The sequence below is a fragment of the Schistocerca cancellata genome, chromosome 9 (genome assembly GCF_023864275.1).
Source record: "Schistocerca cancellata isolate TAMUIC-IGC-003103 chromosome 9, iqSchCanc2.1, whole genome shotgun sequence".
Classification (NCBI taxonomy): domain Eukaryota; kingdom Metazoa; phylum Arthropoda; class Insecta; order Orthoptera; family Acrididae; genus Schistocerca; species Schistocerca cancellata.
In genome coordinates, this window is record NC_064634.1 from 332,306,403 (window position 1) to 332,330,781 (window position 24,379).

At 38.0% G+C, this 24,379-nt stretch overlaps 1 protein-coding gene across 1 annotated transcript in view; it reads right to left on the reverse strand.

Annotated features, from left to right (window-relative positions):
- Positions 1-292: 292 nt before the first annotated feature.
- LOC126100429 (scavenger receptor class B member 1-like) overlaps positions 293-24,379 on the reverse strand; it is a 335,359-nt gene continuing 311,272 nt past the window's right edge. The window contains exons 7-10 of the mRNA XM_049911034.1: positions 24,079-24,231; positions 16,862-16,980; positions 4,281-4,406; positions 293-2,807 (exon numbers count right to left, since the gene is read on the reverse strand). Of these exons, the coding sequence (XP_049766991.1) occupies positions 2,580-2,807; positions 4,281-4,406; positions 16,862-16,980; positions 24,079-24,231 (626 nt within the window). The 3' untranslated portion in view covers positions 293-2,579. The remainder of the gene's footprint in view (positions 2,808-4,280; positions 4,407-16,861; positions 16,981-24,078; positions 24,232-24,379) is intronic.

Sequence of the window (24,379 nt, forward strand, 5' to 3'; positions counted from 1 at the left end):
GGTGCATAATTTAATGCACAAGCTATGTAGGGTACTTCATGAGTTGTAATTTTTGTATACTACGCTCTCACTATGTACTTCTTGCATTCTTAGTGTTTATAACAGCTAGTTGCTAGCCAAAATTTGGATCTGTTACAATAAAGCTAAAATTTTGAGCCTTCCTTTCATGTTTTTTTTTTTTTAATTATATAACTGCTACTGAACGATAACTCCAGATTACATGTGTAGGAAAATCAAAATGCACATCTCTTACAAATTATTTATTGTCACCTTTATGAAGACAGGAATAAGATTTAAAAACATCATAAAAACTTTTATTAATGTCTTTCACTTGTCTTACATGAAGTATATAAATTCCTCTGAAAGTATAATTCACTTTTAATAAAATACATAATTATCTTAGAGTACAATTGACAAAGTAGATATTCGAGTAACCAGAGAGGAAATGGGTTCTCACCGTTTCCAAATCAGAATAATCACTTTTCTTTTGTCCAAAGATACTTTCTACTTTCATACAAATATTCACGCACAACATATAGGAACTTAGAGAAGCAAGTCCTGACTACACAGAAACTTGCCATCAGATATAATACAAGAGATGAGGACCACGTGACGATATGTTGCTATTGTGGTATCGAGGTAGACTGGACTTATTTATTTGAAAAGATGAAGCCATTGCAGACTGTTTAAAGTTATGTGAGGAAAAACGAACGGATCACGTTTTAATTGGAACATTTTCTTATTTCCTGTACCATCAACACAGTTCAGAAATTGATTGGAGGACTAGTCGGTATAGCAGGAGACTGACAGTGCACTGATTCTTTTACTAGGAACAACAAGATTCAGCGACTTAAAAAGAAAATGAAAGCATTAGTAAGCAAAATATGTAAGAAGCAGTGGAGCGATGGTTGGGTACAGAAAGGTCTCACCTATAAGAACAGGAGAGAGAACGTGTGCCAAAAGCAGGAAATAACATTAAGGAAAACTGACAGGGATAATCCGTAAATGGTGGCACTTACAGGACGCAGTGGGAACTGCTACTGGACGAAAAATTCAAGTCAGATTTTCGTGCGTCATCCATTACCAGTAATAATATTACTGCAACAAGTGCACTTCGTTCAGATTCATAGGCGCAATAATTAAAAAGAATAGGTTTGTCTCTTTCTCAGTGCGGAATGCTGACAATGATGAAAGTAAGTTGTTGGAAAGGGCACAAATAAAAAATCTACAGCATAAAAACTGTTTTATAAACATTTTAAGTCGGGTGATATTTACACTACTACTGAAATAATGTCAACACAGGACACTCAGCAATCACTAACTCACAGTGTATTAATTTCCAAGTCACAAAATTCAGTGTGATATCTACTACTGCGAAACAGAGCAGGATGATAATGTATTGCAATAAGCATATACAAAATATATTCTTTCTGCACTTTATAAGTGGAAATCTGTGTTGTATGAAGATGTACAGGAACGACTGTGAAACATAAATATTCTGTGGAATACAAGTAGTCGGTAAGAAAAAACAAAGGTACTATGTAGATGACCAATATGTCTGCCAAAGGTGAAGTGACTTTTTAAGAAGTGGTTGTCGATTATTGTTTGATAAGTCTTGACCACTGTGAATTGCGTGTGTTGTTCTTAGATAACAAAGAACTTCCGCGGCAGTTGAGTAAAGAGACTGCAAGTATGTTCTCTGTTTCAAAGTAAATTGGTACAGGCCGAAATATTTGCGCGCAGGTAATATGCTTGTAATTCATTAGATGCAATGTATTATGTACCTAAAACGATTCTAATCGGTCACTAACCAAACAATTAAATTCTGTCGTAAATAGTAAATGTGCAGTAAATGATAGTTGTGGTACGCCATACCGACACCCGCAACGTACGCAGAATAACAGACTGTTTTTCCTGCCTTCTGCACGTGAAAGTCCTTCAGTCCAGACTTTCATAGCTAACGATGTTAGTTCATATTGTGACAATCGGCAAAAAATGTTGTCTTACTAGTTACATACACATTACGCGCTCTTTTTTCCAATGTGACCATCACATGTGAAGGAAGTGAGATCATATAGGGACGTGGAAGCTACATGACAGTTTTCAAGTATGAAATATCGATTTAAGCATACGTTGATAAAATTCTTTCTAGAATATCGCGTTAAGGGCTTAACAACCCACCAGAGATTGGCGGGTGCTCCTCGGCCATTGTCAATTCTCCCATCCCCGTGAAGTCATGTACTCGTACACAAGCATAGGTTTGTAAATGCTGCTGTACAAATGTTTGAAACTAATATTCAGTACAGAGCATTACAGAAGTACCATTCACGTCAACACACGCTTCTATTTTCACAAGACATTGTCTGTCTGTGGTGAAGATTGCCGTCAGTGGTAACCGCTCACTAATAGAACGATCCAGCTGGACGGCTATAGATAATCTGTCACCGAATCAAATTCTAGGTGCACTGTTTCTTGGAAACACTTTGAGCACACTTTTTTGGCATATTCGTTGACTCCGTGAATCCTGAGGTCCTAAAGTGTCACCTAGAGCTTTTATCACAGTAAGTAACAGAGTCCAGTCAACACTCGGACGAAGACGTTGATGGCATTAGATCCAGCGAACTGTATGCGCACTTAGGTTTATGCGTCGTACGCCGCCTGTTGAAGATTACGGCAGTCACCCCTAGAATGAAGGCAGAGCCGCCTAGTGTCGTCATGAAGAAGCTCATCCACAGCTGCAGCTCAGGGAGGATGTTCACAGTGAAATACATCAGGTAGTAGATGTACCCCGGCAGGCTCACCTGGTGCTGAAACAAACGGGTTGTCAAAATTTAGGCTATAAATACGAAAAAACTTTAGAAAGCAGTAATAAGTGGCCGGGTTCGATTCCCGGCTGGGTCGGAGATTTTCTCCACTCAGGTGCTGGGTGTTGTGTTGCATCATCATTTCATCCTCATCGACGCGCAGGTCGCCGAAATGGCATCAAATCGAAAGACCTGCACCAGGCGAACGGTCTACCCGACGGGAGGCCCTAGCCACACGACATTTCATTTTTTTTTCAGTAAGAATGACTGTTATTTTATCCAATGTGAATCTAGTTCGCATCAATTAACGGTTGTCAATGAAGAATGCAACCTGCGACAAATAGGTTTAAAGGGTTTTACTGTAAGGAAATTGCTGGTTTCAAGCTATCGCGTCCATCTTGAGACAGCCAACTCTCTTATTACTGTAATGTATTCTTCAACAGTATGTCGGCCACTCCTGCATTGCATAGAAATATTTGATTATTTAGCGTCACTTTACACTATTCTATCAGAAATATACCGAAAGCTATTCGTGGCCATTGATATGTGTTGACTCCTGCCTTTTCACTTGTGACTGCTTGAACCTTGCTGGGGAAATCTTCTGTGAGGTGTTTGAATGTTTGTGCAGGAATAGCAGACCATTCTTCCTCAAGAGTCAAAACCAATGAGGGTAGTGATGGTGGACGCTAGGATCTGTAGTGAAGCCGAACGTTTTAGTTCGTTCGAAAGGTGTTCCACTGGGTTCAGGTCTGGAACCTGAATGGGCCAGTCCACTTCTGTAATGTTACTGTCCACAAACCATTGCCCAAGAGTTTCTGCTTTATGACAGGTAATGCACTGAAAGCCTGAAACAATCATCGTCTCCGCATTACTCCCGTCCCATAAAATGTGTTCATAACCTTTTGTATTTAACGTTTTCTCAAGCACTGTAATAGATAAGTAGATCTAATTACTAATGAGGGCGTACCGAATATAACTGGGGAGAAAAGGCAGTATTTGAGTAAAAGGTGGCGTAGGCTAAGGTATGAAGGAATATTTAATTTGGTAATGGAGGGAAGTATGATGGGTAACAATTTTAGGAGACTTAGCATTGACTAAAACTGCCTAATTCAAAAGGATTTATGTTGCAGAAAGTATCTGCAGATGAAGAGACTACCATGAGATAGACACGTGTAGAGACATACACCAAACAATTCTTCGGAATGGAAACCACAATGACTGCAAAATAATAAATTTGAAATTGTACCTCATGGCTTCTATAATTCAATTATGTCTGGGCTGTTGGAAATCCAAACGCTATTGCTTAACCACTGAAAAAAGTGCTAATATTCAGTGGTTTCAAATTGTGATCCAGTTCCTCTTTTAAAAGTTTGACAATTACAAACAGTAATATTCTGTTACTAATAATCCTCATTTTGTATTAAGCATTTACATCAGATGATATCAATTCTAATTTTATGGAGGCATTATACTTACATATTCTGCCCAGAACATTGGAACCGCGAGGTCGCTGAACCTTTGCAGCTTAGGCATCCCAGATAGTCGTCTTACAATTAAATTTGACTGACTTCTTGCACAACTTTCCATAGGTATCCCGGTAATCTGCAACAAAATATAAAGAATGCAGAAACATTTTCACATCTTACAACACAACCTCTCACCATGAATAATGCATGAAATATATATATTGTTTACAGCATAAGAAATATTGTAGTTCGCAAAGAAGACATTTGGAGTGATCCCTTCTGTTTTGAGAGTATTTTTAGTTATTTTGTTATGGACTGATACATGTTATCTTTCAACAGAGTAAGCAGACTTAACATACGTTTTTGAGTGGGGTCTGCCTTTAGCAAAATACAATTTTGTTTTTTGTTCCAGATATTTTTCACTGCAATTGCAGTGCATCAGTGTTTTTTTTATTATTATGGCTGTTAAACATAAGGAATGTTCTTCACCGTTTAAATACATATAAATATTAGTTTCTAAATCGTAAATAAAGGTTTTTGGAGAGCACATAAAATTTTATATTCACACCTTCTTAACAAATGGTTTGGTTTTCCTGCTGTATTACGTTTTTACAGTGACTGTTATCCTTTACACTTTTGTCACCTGCAACAATATACAACTTAATGTAGGCACAACATTTACGCAAAAATTACGATTTCTAAACTTTTGTGGCTATGCCTGAAATTAATAATTCATGTGAAAAGTTGTGTGTGTGTTTATCTATTTACATTGATTCACTTACGGTTCCTTTTTTCGTCATTTCGTCATCTTCTTCATTGTCAAATTAGATGTATTGACTTGTCCCTGTTACTGTTACTGTCACTGTTTACCAGTTGTAATAACAATATGGCAGACGGTGGAAGAGTAGAAGGTGTGAAAACGAGAGGGCAGAGAGTGGAACAGTTGAAGATGTCATAGGCGGAATTAGTGTGTGTGTGTGTGTGTGTGTTTGTGTGTGTAATTGTGTGTGTGTGAGAAGAAAGAGGGGGTGGGAGAGAGAGAGAGAGAGAGAGAGAGACAGAGAGAGAGAGAGAGAGAGAGAGAGAGAGAGAAGGAGGGAGAGAGTAGGTTTGAGGATTTATCATTATTATGCTTATGTATAAAATTCTCTTGTCACAGTGGTACTTGTCATACTCCTCTGGAACGGCTCGATAGATTGTGATAAAATTTTGCATGTATATTCGGTAGGTCTGAGAATCTGTTTTAATCTATTTTTCATGCCCCTAAGTGATAAGGGTGGTGCACCCCAAAAAAAAATTTCTAATTTTTTGGAAAGAACTTTTTATTATTATTTTTTGATGACGTGAAATTACAAAATACACACAACCCTAAATTTTTATCCTTCTACCACCAACCCTTATTTTTAATAGCGATTTTAGTAATTTAATAATTTTCAACCATGGTCGATAACTGATCAATTATCAGTTGTTTTATAAGTTGAAATAAGAAACTGAAAGTGAAACACACACACACACACACATACACACACACACTCACACTCACACATGAAATATTAATTTCAGCGATAGCCATAACAGTTTAGAAAGCGGAATTTTTGCTTAATGTTGTGCCTACATTAAGTTGTATATTGTTGCAGGTGACAAACTATAAAGGATAACAGTCACTGTAAAAACGTAATACTGCAGAAAAACTACACCATGTGGTAAGAAGGTATGAATACACAATTTTATGTGCTCTTCAAACACCTGTAATTACTATTTAGAAACTAATATTTATATGTATTTAAACAGTAAAGAATACTCTTTACGTTTAACAGAAATAATAATAAAAACCCACTCATGATGCTACCACTGCAGTGAAACATGTCTGGGTCAAAAAGAAAATTGTGTTTCGCTAATGGCGGACTCCACTCAAAAACATATGTTATTGTTAAAGCAAACACAAAAAATAGAGCTTCAACATCAAGATGATAGACTTTCTACAATTCATAAAACTAAGCCAATTGAAAATTATGTCAAAATACTAATATAAACTTTGCAAAAAAGTGGAAAAACTGTTAGAAGTGGACCTAGGATAAGAGTAGTTTACATTCTGGAGAAATGCAGGAAAATATGAGGGAATACTCTCCCTACAACTTCTATTTGAATATTGGTTAACCAGATGCAAACCTACATCAATGGCACTTGTGGTAAGTTTTCCAGAGTGTTGACTGAAATACACTCATTAAAATTCAGAAGGGAGCAGTTGCAAAATGCAGGGAGTGAAAGGTTCTTTACAAATTCTACAGAAAGATTCAAAAGGTGTGCAGTGGTAGCAGTGAGTGAGAAGGGAATGAGGCAGGGTTATAATCTAAGCCCAATGTTATTCAACCTGTATATTGAACGGTTAGTGAAGAAAACCAAAGGAAAATATGGAGAAGGAATTAAGTTTATGGATAAGAAATAAAAACTTTGAGATTTGAGAAAAACACTGTAATACTGCCAGAGACAGCAAATGACTTGGAAGAGCTGCTGGATGGAAACAGCAATGTCTTAACAGAGGGATATAAGAGGAAAATAAAAAAAAGGTAAAGAAGGGTAATGGAATGTAGTCAAATTCAGTCAGGTGATGCTTGGGGGAAATTGCTAGGAAATTAGACATCAAAAGCAATAGATGGGTTTTGCTATTGGGACAGTTAAATAAATGATGATGATCAAAATAGTGGGAGTATGAAATGGAGATTGACAATGGTATGAAAAGCATTTCTAAGGAAGAGCCATTTGTTAACATAGAATTAGATGTAACTGTTAGGAAATATTTACTGAAGTTACTGGATAATTAATTGTTATTGGATGATAAACAGCCCAGACAAGAAAAGACTTAGAAATTTTATGCTATAAAAGAATACAGAAGACTAGCTGGGTAGATAATGAAACTAATGAGGCAGTATTGAATAGAATTAAAGAGAAAAGAAATTCGTGACACAATGTGACTTAAAAAAGAGATCAGTTGATCAGACACATTCTGAGACATCAAGGGACCATCATCAGTTAAGTAATGGAGGGGTGTGTGTGGGGTAAAAATTGTAGAAAGAAATGAATACAGGAAGCGTGTTATAATCGATTTAAATTACAGCAGGTATTTGGAGATGAAGAGGCTTCCCTAGTATAGAGCAGCATGGATACTTCCATCAGACCAGTCTCTGGACTGGAGTCGATGACGACGACAACAACAACAACACCTTGAGATATAGAATGAAATGTTGAAAACAAAAAGAAGTATTTCATGGAACAGTATATAAAGATGACCAAGTTAATTTTATTGAGGTGATTTATGGGACAAAATTATTACTGTAACATTTTTGCAGAGCAGAGGAAATGTTTCAATCCAATCCAATCCCAAATAAAATGGATTGACACCTCGAAACAATTTGTTCTTACATTTACATTGATTCTCCAAATCAGTCCATGACTTTACTTTAGTTATATCCGCACTTGTCTCAGGCTTTGAATATGTAACAAATTTAAAACGATTCCTCCTACTGTACTTGCGCCAAGGAACGCCTGAAGAACGTTCCGGCCTTAAACTAAACGGACCTAACTTATTACTACAAGCAAGCCTAACTTTCTCCAATGCACCTTGATCTTCGAAAATTTTGTTATTTGCTCTGTCATCAAGTGTTAGTCTCTCTACTCTTACATTAATCCTATAGATTACTGGAATTTATGTTTGAAAGTATAAATGGTAGGAAAACTGCTTTAATATATATCACCAAGTCAGATGCACAACCAATATCAAATTGTAATGACTCTGCCTCATCATTTAATGTCCGGCTTCGTAGATGGGCAGAACAGACTGAGTATTGCTCCAGTAACTTACTGTCCATAAACAACTTAGTATACAATAACTATGAACTTATTAACGAGAATATTTCCAAAATATAGAGAAAGATAGAAACCTATATTAGGTAATGACATTTCTTAAGGAATGTTAGACTTTTCTGGGAATGGAATAATAAACATTTGTTATGAAAATAAAATACGTGAAATACTAACAGAGACTCATTGGATTAGTATTTCAGCAGGAAGTTCTTGATAACATCGAAAAAGTATTGAATAATCTGTGAGTATTAGAGATAAAACACTGAGAAACATAAATAGTTGTTATTGCTTATAAAAATCAAATGAGATGGTAAATATGGAAAATCGAGAAAAAATAGTTCTTGTTATAAAATTTTCTGCTACTGTTGTTACTGTTTCCTTTCAACTATTGTGGGTAAAGGAATGCTGGTTGCAAATTAGAGAAAGATTGTTTAACAAGGGAGCTACACATTGCTTCATTTTGCATCATTTATGAGTTTGACTAACTGATCAGTCTCATTAACACTTATTTCAAGGTCAGAAGAATGTAAACTTCAGATGTCAGTACTACTTTCGTTTCGAGTTTTTCACAAAGGTATCTTGAATTAATCAACATTTTATGGGTATAGGATTAATTAAGACATAATCCCAACTACATTTTATTCCTACTCTTGATTGTGTTGCTTAACGTAATCAGAATGTTCGGTACATAAAAGTGTGACTCCACATGTAACAGTTGCTATTTCTTGCGTTCTTCACTCGATGGAGCCACAGAGATGTTGTGAAGCATATAGTAATGATAGATAGCTGATCTAAATTTTCAGTGTTACATTATAATATGCAGTGAAAGTCGTCTAATTACCTTCTGAGAAACTAAAATATTCAGTATGGTATAAATAATGCGTTCGACAACTACAATCGATACTTGCAGTAAGTTTTCAATTTTCTAGAAAAGAATCCAGTTTGGTATTCGAGAAGCACAATCGATATCGATGGTTCCATTTTGGCTTTTTAGGGGTGCAGATGATTAAATTGCATCCAGATAGCAAAATTGTTAAAATTTTTTCTATTACTGTAAAAAATTACTAGGTCAAATGCCCACGATATTTGAACAGAAAGGAATCGCCACATCACTTATAACAGTAAGATATGCTATCAGTCACTTCTAGAAAATCAAAATCCATATTAAGATAGCCACTGAAGACCACCATCTTCCTTTCACACATCCCTCTCCCCTAACAGGGCACACACTGTTGAATAACAAAGTACTTTCTCAATATCTTAATAGATCTGGTATTTAAAGATCTTTTTAAATTTTCCTTATTGTTCATCTGAAAATGATTTTATCAGACATGAAAACTATGACTGGGAAGAGAAGACAATAAGAAATAATGTAATGATGAAACTGGAACTTCTCAATATATGTACTCTCTCTGAACCTTTTATTTTTAAGCCAAATAATTTGTGTGATGTGAATTTTAGGTGCAGCAGTAATTAGTGAATTAGCAAAGACAGAATAAAAATATTTTTAACAGGTAATCACCCACAAAAGTCGCATTAGTCATCACAGAGAACCTTCCATAACTGTTAAAATTCTGTGCAATACCTCTAGTCGAACCAGAGTTCTAATGTCTTCCAGCAAAAAGTACTATCTGAGTAGCTGATATCATGGCACATGTCCTCTATTATCAAATTTACACCATACAGTGGACGAATTAATAATATTTTTTCAGGAAACAAGGGTGATAATGGTTATGTACAAGAATTCCCTTTCTAAATATTAGACAAAAATAATAAAAAGAATGCTAATAACTTTTATCAAAGCCACCTCAGTGATACAAAAATTTTAGAAACAGCTAAGAAATAACTTAAAGGTGAAAATTTAGATACAATGGAAGAGTAAATAACTATCACAGCAAAAGCGCAACAAAACAAGCCTGCTGGGGTACACAAGTTAAATGAATATGTAGAGAACTTTGGAGCAAGATTAACAGTATCATCTAGCAATAAAAACCAGTAAATGATGCCCACACTGGTTAAGCTTAGCATTCATGACTATATGAAATAATTATTCGTATTTTTCTGCTATCAGTTTATTTCTACATGGATTTAAACAGTATACAGTTAATACAATGTGGCAGTCTTGTACTACATTGATGACACTCTCTTCATAACAGTGATGTATCTGAAACTGGCAGTTGGTAACTGGCAGCATTTGTTGCACACTGGCACGTCCTAAGTCTATTCCGTAAGAGCTGAAAAATTTTGAGTTTTTTAATTCAGATATCTTATTAAGAACATTATCCTAATTTTTCTGTATTATGCAAGAATATTTACGTTTCTGCCATGGTATCCATTCTCTTCCATTCTGGTTTTGCACAAAATTTCAAAACTGCCTTCGATTTTAGAACTGTGGACAGTGTCTGTAATTATGCTGCTACTGCTTATTTATTACAATTCTTCAGTATGTAGCAGTCTGTATTTTTCTTACATCAAGTTCTGAAAGACTGTCAGGCTTATTTGTCGCATTGGCTGCATGCAATTTGGTAAATGGTATATACTAATATGTGACCGGCGGTTTTATGTTGTGAATCAGCTTTCTACTTAGGAAACATGGAGGAATATGACTCAAGACAGCAATCAGCAAAGGAAGCTTGATAATTAATGAATGGGAAGCAAGCTACCTACGAATAAATACATAGATAAAAACAGTAACATCCATAAATTTTTATTACTAGTTCTAAATGCAACAGACATCTCATTAAATCAGACTGAAACAGCACTGCTAAATCAGGGCACGAAGCCTAGCGTAAATCCAAATAACAATCACAACAATACAAAATATACCATATGCTTACTAATATATCTACATTTCTTGCAAAACTTGATAACTCAGAACAAAGAGTGCTAGGTCACAAGGACAGTGAAAGAATACAAAAACACATAACATTAAAGCAACAAATGCAAATAATATTGAGATAAATGCACTTAAATCCATCAGTAACAATCTGTAGAATCATGAGGCCTTGGCTGCCATAGCTGATAAAGGCTCCAAAGTGGTAGTTATTCTGAAAAATAATTATATACTGGAAACAACTAAATTCTTTGCAAACAACCACATACCAAATTTTAAGCTGAAATAAACAAGTGCCTCAGCAGAAGAAACTTCCTCTCCAATAATAACGATGTATGTGGCCTTACTGTAATGAATCCCACAGCCTCTACGCTCAGACTACAACCAAAAATTCATAAGATCATCATAATGATCAAATCTGTTGTCAACACAATTAATACCCTATCTCACAAATTAATGAGAGGTTTACGTGACTTGCTAGTTGAAAAACACATACTTAATAATCTTATTCCATAAAGAGAACTAGACATATAATAGTAGGAATGAGCTGACTATACCATCTCAAGGTAAGTTTTTATCCCCACACATTGCAAAATTCTACGGCAGTAGAGTGGTGAAGCATCCATTAAGACTCTGAGGCTGAACCTACCCAAAAAATTCCAGATTAATTCGTCCAAATTTTAATTTAATCTAATCTGGTTACGTATCCTCGTAAATGTTTTCAAATATTTTACGTTTGCATTTCGGATATGCACCCACCATTAAACTGCGTTACTCCTCTACGTTCGCAACCAATAGCACATCGGAATTCCATGCTTGTTAGCAACATTTCTGTCACATGGCGGAATGAGGTTTCTACAGCGTGGATACATGTTTCAGAAGCTGGTGTTTCATTTTCATCTGCTTCTCGCTAGTAGGTGAATAAATGCCTAAGTGGAATGACAAGTAATTGAGCAGTTCCCTAACAGATAGTGCCCTTTCGTGACGTCCAGTACGTTAGCAGAAAACCGGTCAGAATGAGAGACCATTAAATCTTAATTTAAGTGATTATTTAAATCAGAAAGAAGAAAAAGACATTCACAATCCATAGAATATAAATGTGAATGTATCATTGAATGTTGCTGCAAGGTGATGGAAGATAATCTATATATTTGTATTGATCCTCAGATTGAAATTTAGTAGCCTTTCTTATTTCAAACTGTGATAGTTCTGCAGCGTATCTGTAGGTTTTCATATCAACAGTACTAGATGCGCTTGTGGTGAAAGCTGGAACATGAATTCTGTTGTTACAATGCAGTAAGCATTGGTAGTGATTAACTTATAAGTGTAGTATATTTCATTGTGCTCTATGATGTGTGAGGTGTCATCGTAAATTTGTCTTGTCGTTGTGTTTCTGAAATGAAAACTATAAGGTGTCTAATATTTAAATTATTATCTTGTAATGCATAATATTGCTGACTACCAAAAATTGCGTTTATTTCATCACAAGGTTCACTGAATTCTATAATTGAAAACCCTGCACTATTCTCTCGTCTTTGTTTGGAAGATGAAATCGTGTAAAAAGAACGAAATCCTACGCGAAGTCTGTCTATTAAAAAAATCTTACGTAAAATTTGTAAAACGTTTCCAAACACAATGTCACTTAGCAAAACCGTCTTTAAGTGATAGCATTGTAAGAAACAAACTGTCTTTGCTTTCTTTGCTTTTGCAGTGTACTATTTGGAATAGGTAATGACGGTTTTGTATGGAATAAGTGGGGGGGGGGGGTAGGCGAAGAGTGTCTTTAACATTTCCTTTAGACTTTGAATTTTCAGTTCACATATTATAGAAGCTATTCAACAGAATCATCTAGGTACAGTAAGTACTCAGAACGTTGTTTCAGATGGAACACTCCTGGAAATTTTGAAACATAATGGGAAGCTTGATCAAAACAGAAGTATAACGATGAGACTTATTTCGACTGCTTGCCTTTTAGCACGACAAGTTAGTTCCTCGAAATCATAACAAAGTTGAGGTATATGTAAATAAATGAAATTATTTACAATTTGGGATTTCTTGGAAGAAGAAGAAGAACCATACATGAATGGTCATTCAGTGTCTGATGGAGTATTTAAAAAGCACTTTCTTTGTCACACAGAATGAGTTAATAACTTGTATTATGGATGTTGTTAAACAACAAATTTCAAGTGATGTCAAAAGCATATGAGAGATTCGTAAGATTTTATGACGGATCCGAACACCGGGGTGCACAAGCCACAGCCACTGTTTTGTTGCAGGTGCTAAGCAGTTGGAATATTGACAAAACATATTAGTATCACAAAAGACAGCAGCAGTGCAATGGCAGGGAAACATTACGGTATCCATTCTATTGTGAAACAAACATATCCTCGGGATCTCTTTATCCACTGCTACTCACATCAGTTAAACCTAGTCGTCCACTCTGCTTGTAAAAAATTACGCAAGAAAAATTTTTTGTGGCAAATGTATTAGGTTTCATGGAATTTGTATCCGTTCCAGTAAAAGAAGCGAACTTCTGAGGGAAAGGGACTTTAAACTAAATCGTTTATAACTCCGGAAATGCATATTCTCCTACTTCCATCTATTGTACTGTAAATTTTTTCCTTATTTTGTTACCTGAAGAAATGACATTTCTGCGTCTTTATATGTTGCAATTGTTTTACAGTTACATGCTTTTATGTAGATGTATAATTGGTTTGTTTTGTAAATATTATTTGTATTTTTGCTCTTGGTCTTGCCTAGGGAAAACTATGCTATCGAACCTCCAAAGGTCCGAGGCATTTTGCTCTCATTGTTGCCAGCATCATATTTAAAGTATCAGGGAAGCAGGTTGCTAGCCTTACTTGCCCCGAGTCCCATTGGGTTTTACCCCTAACGGCTGAGGGACTAACCGGTGGATTTGGTAGTCTTTGCCGTATGAGCACAAAGGTGACCACGACTCAGAATATGTCCGAGATGCCCAGCCTTATTCCAAAGTAACTGGTATCCCGACTGTCGGGACCACTTACTTGGCCACTCATACGTTGCCCGTGGTTCATGAACTAGGACATGACTACAGGAACCCACACAATGAACCATGACTTTTATAATATAAAAATTTTGCGTTTGCCATGACTTTCCTAGCTCACTAAGGAGAGTACTGACAAAAGGAGGGGCTACATATTGAACGATGAATTACTCTTGCGGATGAGTAAAGGAACTCTGTTGTACGGTAAAAAAATGCATTCAACACAGTTTTAAACTGTTATACAATTTTAAAAAGGACACTGATGTAGACATGGCTTTAAAGGTGTGCTAGAAGAATGAAAACATACATCATGAAAAGTCATGGGATAATGTCGAACTGTAGCTTGTCACTGACCATTCATCCATGACAAAACATATAGTAGAATGTAATAGGAAATTCGAAATAAATGAATGATATTGACTAAATTGCTGACATTAAGCCAAAGCATAACAAGTTAAACATGAGAAGTTCTGGTCAGAAAGAAAAGTTACTTTGTGTGACTGCAGTTCAAAGTGAAGAATATCTCGGTATTTATAAAAAGAAACAAAGGTCTACACATTATACACTATGTGCTCAAAAGTATCCGGACACCTGGCTGTAAATGACTTACAAGATCGTGACGCCTTCCATCCGCAATGCTGGAATTCAGTATGGAGATGGCCAACTCTTAGCAGTGATAACAGTTTCCACTCTAGCAGGCATACGTTCAGTGAGGTTCTGGAGGGTTTCTTAGGGGAATGACAGACCGTTCTCCACGAAGTGCTGCACTTAGGAGAGGTATCGATGTCGGTCGGTGAGGCCTGGCACGAAGTCTGCGTTCCAAAACATCTCAAATGTGTTCTATAGGACTCATGTCAGGACTCTGTGCAGGCCAGCGGATTACAGGGATGTTATTGTTGTGTAAGCACTCCCCCACAGGCTGTGCATTATGACTAGCTGCTCGGTTGTGTTAAAAGATGAAATCGCCATCCCCGAATTGCTCTTCAACAGAAACAAGAAGGTGCTTAAAATATCAATGTAGGCCTGTGCTGTGATAGTGTAACGCAAAACAATAAGGGGTGGAAATCCCCTCCATGAAAAGAAACGACCACACCATAACATCACGGTCTCCGAATTTTACAGTTGGCACTACACACGGTGGCAGTTGACGTTCTCCGGGCATTCGTCATAAGAACACCCTGCCATCAGATCGCCACATTGTGTACCGTGATTCGTCAGTCCACGCAACTTTTTTCCACTGTTCAATCGTTCAGTGTTTACGCTCCTTACACGAAGCGAGCGTCGTTTGGCATTTAGCGGTGTGAGGTGTGGCTTATGAGCAGCCGCTCGACCATGAAGTTCAAGTTTTCTCACATCCTGCCTAACTGTCATAGTACCTGCAGTGAATCCTGATGCAGTTTGCAATTCCTGTGTGATGGTCTGGATAGATGTCTGCCTATTACACACTTCAACTGTCGGTAGTCTATGTCAGCCAACAAACGAGGTCGGCCTGTACGTTTTTGTGCTGTACGTGACCCTTTATTTTTCCACTTCACTATGACATCGGGATGTTTGAGAGTGTGGAAATCTCGCGTACAGACGTATGACACAAGTGACACCAATTACCTGACCACAATCGAAATCTGAGAGTTCCGCAGAGCACCCTGTTCTGCTCTCTCACGATGTCTAATGAGTACTGAGGTCGCTGATACGGAGTACCTGGCAGTAGGTGGCAGCACAATGGACCTAATATGAAAAACGTATATTTTTTTGGGGGGCGGGGGTCCTGATACTTTTGATCATATAGTGTATACTAATGTAAAAGAAAAAATCCAATGTTGTTGGACAGAAGAAAAGAAGACAGAGGCATCACACAAAAATGAAATATAAATTTCGTGTCATGTTTCGTCCTTATGAATTACAACTAGAGAACTTGGACACGTAACTGTCTGCGTGACACTAGGGTACCCCTGTCGCCAGCAAAGTCCGTGATACAAAATGTGTGACGCCAGTCTGGACGTCAACTGTGACTCCAGTGCCAATAGTCAGCATGTCAAGGACTATTTACAACAGCTGAGACCCATGTTGCCTCGGAAGAAGGTACAACACTTTTGTCACCCTTTCCAATCCGTGCATGGATCCAGGCCAGAGGGGGTCCTACGTCACGTAGATAAGAAGGATCGTACAGCGCTTTGAAAATTTGACTCCATTTTGCAATCCCTGAAATAACTTTACATAGGCTCTCAACCCTTGAACTTTCATTTCGTTTTCTCCTGCCTCTCCGGCTGCTTCACTTTTTTTGTTATGTAATGTACTGTATGTTTAAATTGTCATGGTTCAGTGTCAAGCAGAGTTTTTTTGATGGACATCATATTCGCCTTTGACTGTTACAGTTTCGGCCTTTGAGCCTTTTCAAGTCGTACTGCAAAAGATTTTGCTTTAACCTACTGCAATTTCAGCCTTTGGGCGATTGTCAAGTGTACTGCAAAAGATTTTGCTTCAGCTAGTCTGACATGCGCTGAAGGAAAATGTTTTGCAGTACCAGCTGAAAATGAGCCAAAGGCCGAAATTGCTTTAATGAAATGAACAATTTCTACAGCAAACGGCAAATATGATGATATTTAAAAATACTGTATGCATGTTGCTTTTTAAATACAGAATCACGAAATGATCAACATGTACGTTTTTTATGCAGAATACATATCTATAATGTAGCATATCGTTTATAGAACAGTACTTGAAAGACATCTGCTCAGCTCACGTGATTTCCACATTATTTCGATCGATATAGGAGGAAAGGAAGACATGAAAAGCATTTCAGAGACATGCTGCTAGATTTTTCTCTCCCTCTGAGGAGTGATAGACTCTCATTATATTCCAAATGTTTACTTACTGGTTCCACAACTGCGAAGGAGCCATGCAGCTCCTTATTTGGTGTAAGGCCTTCTACAGCGTCTAGTAATTTAGTTTCGGCACTGTAAAAGTGGGGATGCGAAGCTGCTATTGGGAAATCTAAAAATGAAGACAGAAATTTCATTATTATTTCTTGTTATGAACTACAATAAGTGAACTGTAGTAATAAGTTAACTTGATAACTACAATTGTAGAAACACTTCATTACTATATATGAAATCGAAGCGCATTTGTTGAGAACGAACAACTTTCTCTGCAGGAAGCAGAGGCTGCGTTTATCAGTTCTCACTCGCTACAACGAAATCTTAAACCTACATACACAGGGTGAACCAAAATTCCAGCACTGAGATGAAACAGTACAAAAATTTCTCTTACAAAAATTCGTCCCTTGCGTATTCTCAGTAGAAAATGTACGTAAAATGAAGGTCATTGGCAACAGTGTAATCTCGTGCATGACGAGTGTCTTCAAACAATGCAATGTGGCTGTGATACCCGAATTAGTGCAGCATGTGGGGTTTTTACGTTTGAATCCTCCAGTTCATGAATTCGACGATGGATGCCGGTGCGTTTTTTACCGTGTAAGTTTGATACGTGCAATAATGCTGCGGTATACTGATGTACACTGTTTCTTGGGTGTTACATAACACTTTCTCTTTTTTTGATTTAAACCGTGAACAACACTATTACTGATGAGAAATGTCTGTAACGTCTATGAAGAGTCATAATTACTTAGAAATAATACGACAGAAATAATTACAAAACTTACTAATGTGGAGACGTTAAGCTTACTACAAGCTGTAATACTTTAAACTGTTACCTGTGAATGTGCACACATATCAGGTATTCCTTTACGATGAGTTATGTCTGTACACGCGATAACATCAGTTGGCTTCATATGTGAGGATGTTCGGGTTAGCATAGCTCGAGGTGTACTTCTTGTTCCCCTCCCCCCCTCCCCCTCCACCCAAGCTCTCCCATTGCCCGATGCTTCAGTATGCGCAGCACCGCTGCTGAGCAATGCCTAAAATGGCCTTGGGCAGGAATGTCTGTCTATGAATTGTGCTATTGAATTAGCTGTACATGTACTACTTGAAGGTCACATTATGCAAAAAATAGAGTGAAATTACGGTTTAAACGCATTGAAGATTGTATGGGCATTGTACTTATTACTTTAAATCGTATCACATAGCACGTATTAACCAATAAAAGCGTCTTGCAAATATGATAAATACCAAAATCAAAAAGTAAGTAGCTTTTTAAAAGAGTAAATATTTATCCGTAATTTGCGTATGTTCTTAAAATCAGTAAGTACCTTGTAGCACACACTCTCTAATGTATTATGAGGTCTTGAAGCGAAATTACTGCACGGCACAAATAACAAGATGAAACATTCACACCATATTAATTCAGATACGTGCCCTTGCCAATTTTTAACAATAAATCAGTATCGTTTTACGCAGTTTAATTTTTGTGACATCATATCTACTGAATTATGAGACATACGGAGATACAATATTGTACGTGCATTCAGCGGCGTAGGTATACAATATTGCACGTACATTCAGTGGCGTAAGTGAATACTGTGTGCGTGCTGTGTTGCGAATGCCGTCAGTAGTAAAGAAGAAATAAACTGAAACATCATGCATGATGGGTCAGTTTTCCGTGCGTCTCAATGCTTACGACGGTATATATCCTGAAGTACAGTATATGTCGTACAATGATATTCAGAAGAATGGAAAGTAAAAATGAGGATGTGTTAGATGACTATCATTTAGGCTTTAGGGAAGGTTATGGGGCACAAGGAGGCAGTTTTGACTTTGTGCTTGATAATGACAGCAAGACTAAAGATAAGTCCAGAACTTGGCGACCTGGAAAAAGCGTTCGACATTGTCAAATGGTGTTCAAAATTCTGAGGAAAGCAGGGGTAAGTTAAATGAGGGACGAGTAACATTCAACACGTACAAGAGCCAAGAGGGAATAATAAGACCAAGAACGATGTGTTCGGATTAAACAGGGTGTACGACAGGGATGTGGTCTTTGGCCCCTACTATTCAATCTACACACCGCAAAAGTAATGATGGAGATCAAAAGTTAAAGAGTGGAATCAAAATTCAAGGTTAAAGGATACCAATGATACAATTCGCTGAAGACATTGCTATTCTCAGTGGAAATGGAGAAGAATTATAGAATCCGCGAAGTAGAATGAATAGCCTAATGAGTACAGAATATGCATTGCGAGTGGATCTAATAAAGACGGAAAGAATGAGACGCAGTGGAAATAAGAACAGCGCTAAACTTGACGTCATCAGTGGTGACCACGAAGTACATCGAGTTCAGGAATTCTGCTGCCTAGGCAGCAAAACAACCAATGACACATGGAGAAAGGAGGACATCAAAAGCAGACCAGCACTGGCAAGAAGGTCACTCCCGGCCAAGAGGAGTCTACTAGTATAAAATACAGGCTTTAATTTGAGGTAGAAATTTCTGAGGATGCACGTTTGGAGCACAGCATTGTTTAGTAGTCAAACATGGACTGTGGGTAAATCGGAACACACGTGGATCGATGCATCTGTGATGTGACGCTACATACGAATGTTGAAAATTCGGTGGACTGATAAGGCACACAATGAGGAGCTTATGTGCAGAATCGGCAAGGAAAGGGATATCTGTGAACCATTGAAAAGAAGAAAGAACAGGATGATACGACGTCTATTAAGAAATCAGAGAACAACTTCCATGATACTATAGAAAGCTATGAGTAGGAAAACGGTAGAGGGAGATTATACGCAGCAAATAGTTGGGGACGTAGGTTTGCAAGTGCTACTCTGCGATTAAGAGGTTGGCTCAGCACAAGACTTCGTGGAGGGCCGCGTCAAACCGGTCAGAAGACGACTAAAAAAATGCATAATTTTGCAGGTGTACAGTTAGTAGTACAGAAGAAATCAATTAAAACGTCGTACCTGATACGACACATTCTTTGCATAAAAAGCGAAAACGTTGTAAGCAGCAAATCTTTTTTTATTTGGTCATTTTGTGGGGGCTGCCAGCGAGAGACAGATTCTTAAAGGTCTGAAATTACATGTAAAATTTGTTGCAAGTCACTAAATGCTCTCATTCTCAAGTGTTGTATGAGTAAAGTAGGGTTACGCTAGCATCGTGGCCTACATTTCTCTTCGACCCCCACCGCTTTGGTATGCAGGGGGTTTTCATCCCAACTGCTACTCTTTTCGCACAGTAAGTGTTATGTGTACAAAGTTTGGTTGAAATTGGTCCAGTTGTTTCGGAGGAGCTGTGGAGGATATGTAGGTACTTAAATACATACGCTTTTACAATATGTATGGATACTTTTTTATCTTGTGATCCGATTTTCATGAAATAAACTCTATATGTCCTCCAAGGTATGCTCAAGTTACGCGTAAGAACCCTATCAAAATTCGTATAGTAGTTTTGGAGTTTAGGGAGTTCAAAAAACCAGACAGTATCAGTGACACGAAGTATTTCTCAAAACATACATTGTCTTCAGAGCAGGTGCTCAGAGCGCCTTCCCACGTCTCCATTTAGCGAGTCGCAGGAACATGGTTCTGTGATATCTTCGCATCCACAGTTATTAGAGCAACACAAAGTGCACGCTACCAATTCGCTATCTGTGTAAAAGCGTGCGTCGAAGTGGGCCGTTGTTCCTACGCACATTATAGCTATTGTTTTTTGGAGCATTCCCAAATATGGAGTCATGGTACTGAAATTTTAAGTTGCAGCGCATTCCATGACACCCGTGTGGAGTTGCTAGTCTCTCATCGGGCGTCTCCCCAGGTGGCGGATTCAGGAATGTTCACCAGATATGGTGGACACTGGGGAAATAAAATACCCGGGGCGGACCAAAACTAGCAAAACAATAACTGCTGCCTTGCAGTTGGGAGTTGGGTCTCCAAAGGTTAAGGGAAGAAAACCCTGATTAAAAATCACCCGTCCCCTGGTAGGGGTTGGACGCACGGTTGACAGCCTGCTCTGTAAAAAACAACTGTTGCGAAACTTCTACAAAGTAAAGTCGGACGGATGAAGGAAGACGGACCTGGTATGGAAAAGGACAAAGAGGATGGAATACAAGTAAATAAAGGAGGGAAAATTAGGAAGAAGAGAAATGTAAGGCGTAGATCAGATATATATATATATATATATATTGGTACTTGGAATGTGAGATTCCTATATCGACCAGGAGCAGTGAAACTAATGCTGGATCAAATAATGAGTCTGAAGCAAAGTATAACAGCACTACAAGAAATTAGATGGACAGGGAGTGGAGTTTTAGAAATGAAAGAGGCGAATATATTCTATAGCTGCGGTAAAAGAAATCACCAGCTGGGGACAGGATTTGTTGTACATCATCAATTAAAGCATTTGGTAATAGTGTTTACACCCATTAGTCCAAGATTATCAACACTGAGGATAAAGGGAAAATTCTTTACCTACTCCATAATTAATGCCCATGTACCAACAGAAGAATCCGAAGAAGAAGAGAAAGAAGTATTTTATGAATCTTTGGAAAGAGTATATGAGGAGTGCCAAGGGCATGATATTAAAATAATATCTGGAGACCTAAACGCTCAAGTTGGGAAAGAACAGATTTATAGACCAATAATTGGCCCCCACGGCAAACACGCAACAAGTAATGATAACGGAACAAAGCTTATATTGTTCGCAGCATCTAGAAATATGGTAATAGGATCAACACTGTTCCCACATAAAGAAATTCATAAGGGAACATGGAACTCACCGGATGGAAACACAGTAAACCAGATCGACCATGTGTTGATAGATCTGAGACACAAATAGGACCTGTTGGACGTGAGGAGTCTCAGAGGCCAAAACATAGATAAAGATCATTTTCTGGTATGGGCAGGGGTGAGGGCAAGGATATCTAACGCAGCGAAAGGAGACCGACCCAGGGCACAGAAATATAATATAACAACTTTAGAATCAGTGGAAGTAAGAGAACAGTATCGGGAGAAGATAACCCTGATTCTGGAAAACGCTGGAGAATATAACAATATTGAAGATCAGTGAGAAGCGATAAAAACGACGGTGGAGACATCGGCAAGAGAGATACCTGGAAATGGGACAAGACAAGTAAGACCATCATGGTTTGATACTGAATGCGAAATAGTAACTGAAGAAAAGAACAAAGCATATAAAAGGACACTGCGATCACACTGTACGAGGAGGATAGTAGAAGAATACAAAGAAAAACAGAGGATTGAAAAGAGGACTCACCAAAGAAAAAAGAGAAAATGGATGAAAGCAGGTGTCAAAGAATTGGAGCTCATGAGAAGCAAAAATGAAATAAGAAAATTCTATAGAGAGGTGAATGTGGCACGGAAGCCTTTTGGTAGCAAAACAAGCTTAATAAAAGATGAGACAAGGAATATAATAAGTGAAGGGAAGGGAATATGCGAAAGATGGCGCAGGTATTTTGGCAGTCTCCTCAACCCTAGAATAACTATACCAGAGAACCCAACAGACACCAATGGGGAAGAGGACCCAGACAACAACACTACCCCACAAAATATAGAAGAAGTAAAACTGCCATGAAGAAATTGAAAAACAACAAGCCGGCATGGACAGATGGTATCCCAGCAGCACTGTTTAAGCAAGGAGGCAGAAGCTGGAACAAAGCCTTCTGAAAATGAGATTAATACTGGCCAACAGAGCTTATTTTGCCCTAACAAGACTTCTATCCTCAAGGCTCCTGACTCGCACCACGAAATGAACTATGTATAAATCACTTATACGACCAGTGCTTACATATGCCTCTGAAGCCTGGACTTTAACAAGTAAATATATTGAAACACTGGATGCATTTAAAAAGAAAGGTACTTAGATGAATTATCGGCCCAATCTGTGAAAGAGGAAGATGGAGGAGAAGATACAACCATGAGCTGTATACAATATACAAAGACCAATCCATCAGAAGGATAGTGAAATCATCCAGACTGAGGTGGGCGGGACATGTGGCTCGCATGAATGATACAGAAGTACCAAAAGGAGTATTACAAGGAAAGCCAGGAGGGCAGAGAGGATGTGGTCGTCCAAGAGCCAGATGGGAAGATGGAGTAATCGGAGATCTTAGGAAGATGGGCTATAGAAACTGGAGAGTATTGGCAAAGGACCGAGAGAGATGTAAGGAAATTGTAGAAGAGGCCAAGGCTTATCGTGAGCTGTAGAGCCAAGAAAGAAGAAGAAGCATTCCATGAAAAAGTCAACGATGTGAAGATTTTCAAAACACTTTTGGAGTGGTCGTTAATTAACGTATCACAAAACAGACATGAACCACTAAAATGTCAGCCATGATGTCAAGTAGTTGTCTGCTCTGCGTGTGATTCACGAGTAACCGAAGTACAGTTTTGTTCTGCATTCATCAAACTATCAGTGTTACTCCTAAGAAGCCTAAGAGTCGAATTATGCCGTTTCACTGGCGGCAAAGCACAAGATTTTTTCAGGCCAATGTAGCCACAATAATAATAATAATAATAATAATAATGGTAATAACAATAGAATTAAAGGTAAAAGTCACAATTAATCACTACATCATGATGATACAAAAACAGAACCACAGACGAGTAAATACTTGTGAAGCGGGTTACTCTGCTTCATATTGATGTACTGTCCTCAACAAATGAGATGGATATGACAGTGATAAGCACGATGGACTCTTTACTAATCGACAATAACCAGTATCGGAGGGTATATCAGGAATTGAGTTCGAATGTTACTGTTGAAGTAAAGCAAAACAGTCAAGCTAGAGTGAAACACTTAAGCCAGACACCATATCACGCAGTTTAAAAGAAGAAACTGAAAAATGTACAGGACCTGGAATAGAATTCGAGTACTGTAAGGCAAAACTCTGCCTACTGCAATAACTAGGCAGCGTGACACAAAACTATACTATGAAGACACTTGTCGTGCTGGGCTTCATATGACGTCCGAAAATATGCATGGGACAAAGTTTTCTAACAGATATTTTTGTACTGTTGGTATACAAGGAATCGCGTTGGTTCATACCGTATAAAATAACACGTATGGATGCACCCATGCAAGCATGTTACATTTTTTGGAGCAAATGAAAATGACGCTGGAATATAGGTACTTAGACTTGACAACAAAGTGCTTATTATTCTGTAAGGAAGCTAACGTGGTATTTACCATGGTAGCACGGAGAAATGTCAGTCAGCCCTGATGGCAGCAGTGGTGTTCCCGGAGCTCTGTAGCATTCTTCTTCTGGGTTCGCAGGACGGTCGTACGTCTCTCCCGGGAGCTCGAAACGGAAAGCTGACACTCCATCTCTGGTAACGTCGCCTGTGGGAAAACACTCTGGTTGTAACAACTTCAAATACAAGTTCAAAACATCGGATAAACAAGCGTCATAGGATTTAAATAAGTTCACAGGACAAAATATTAGTCATCCCTACAGGAATCATTACAAGGGTCGTTTAATACCCTGTAA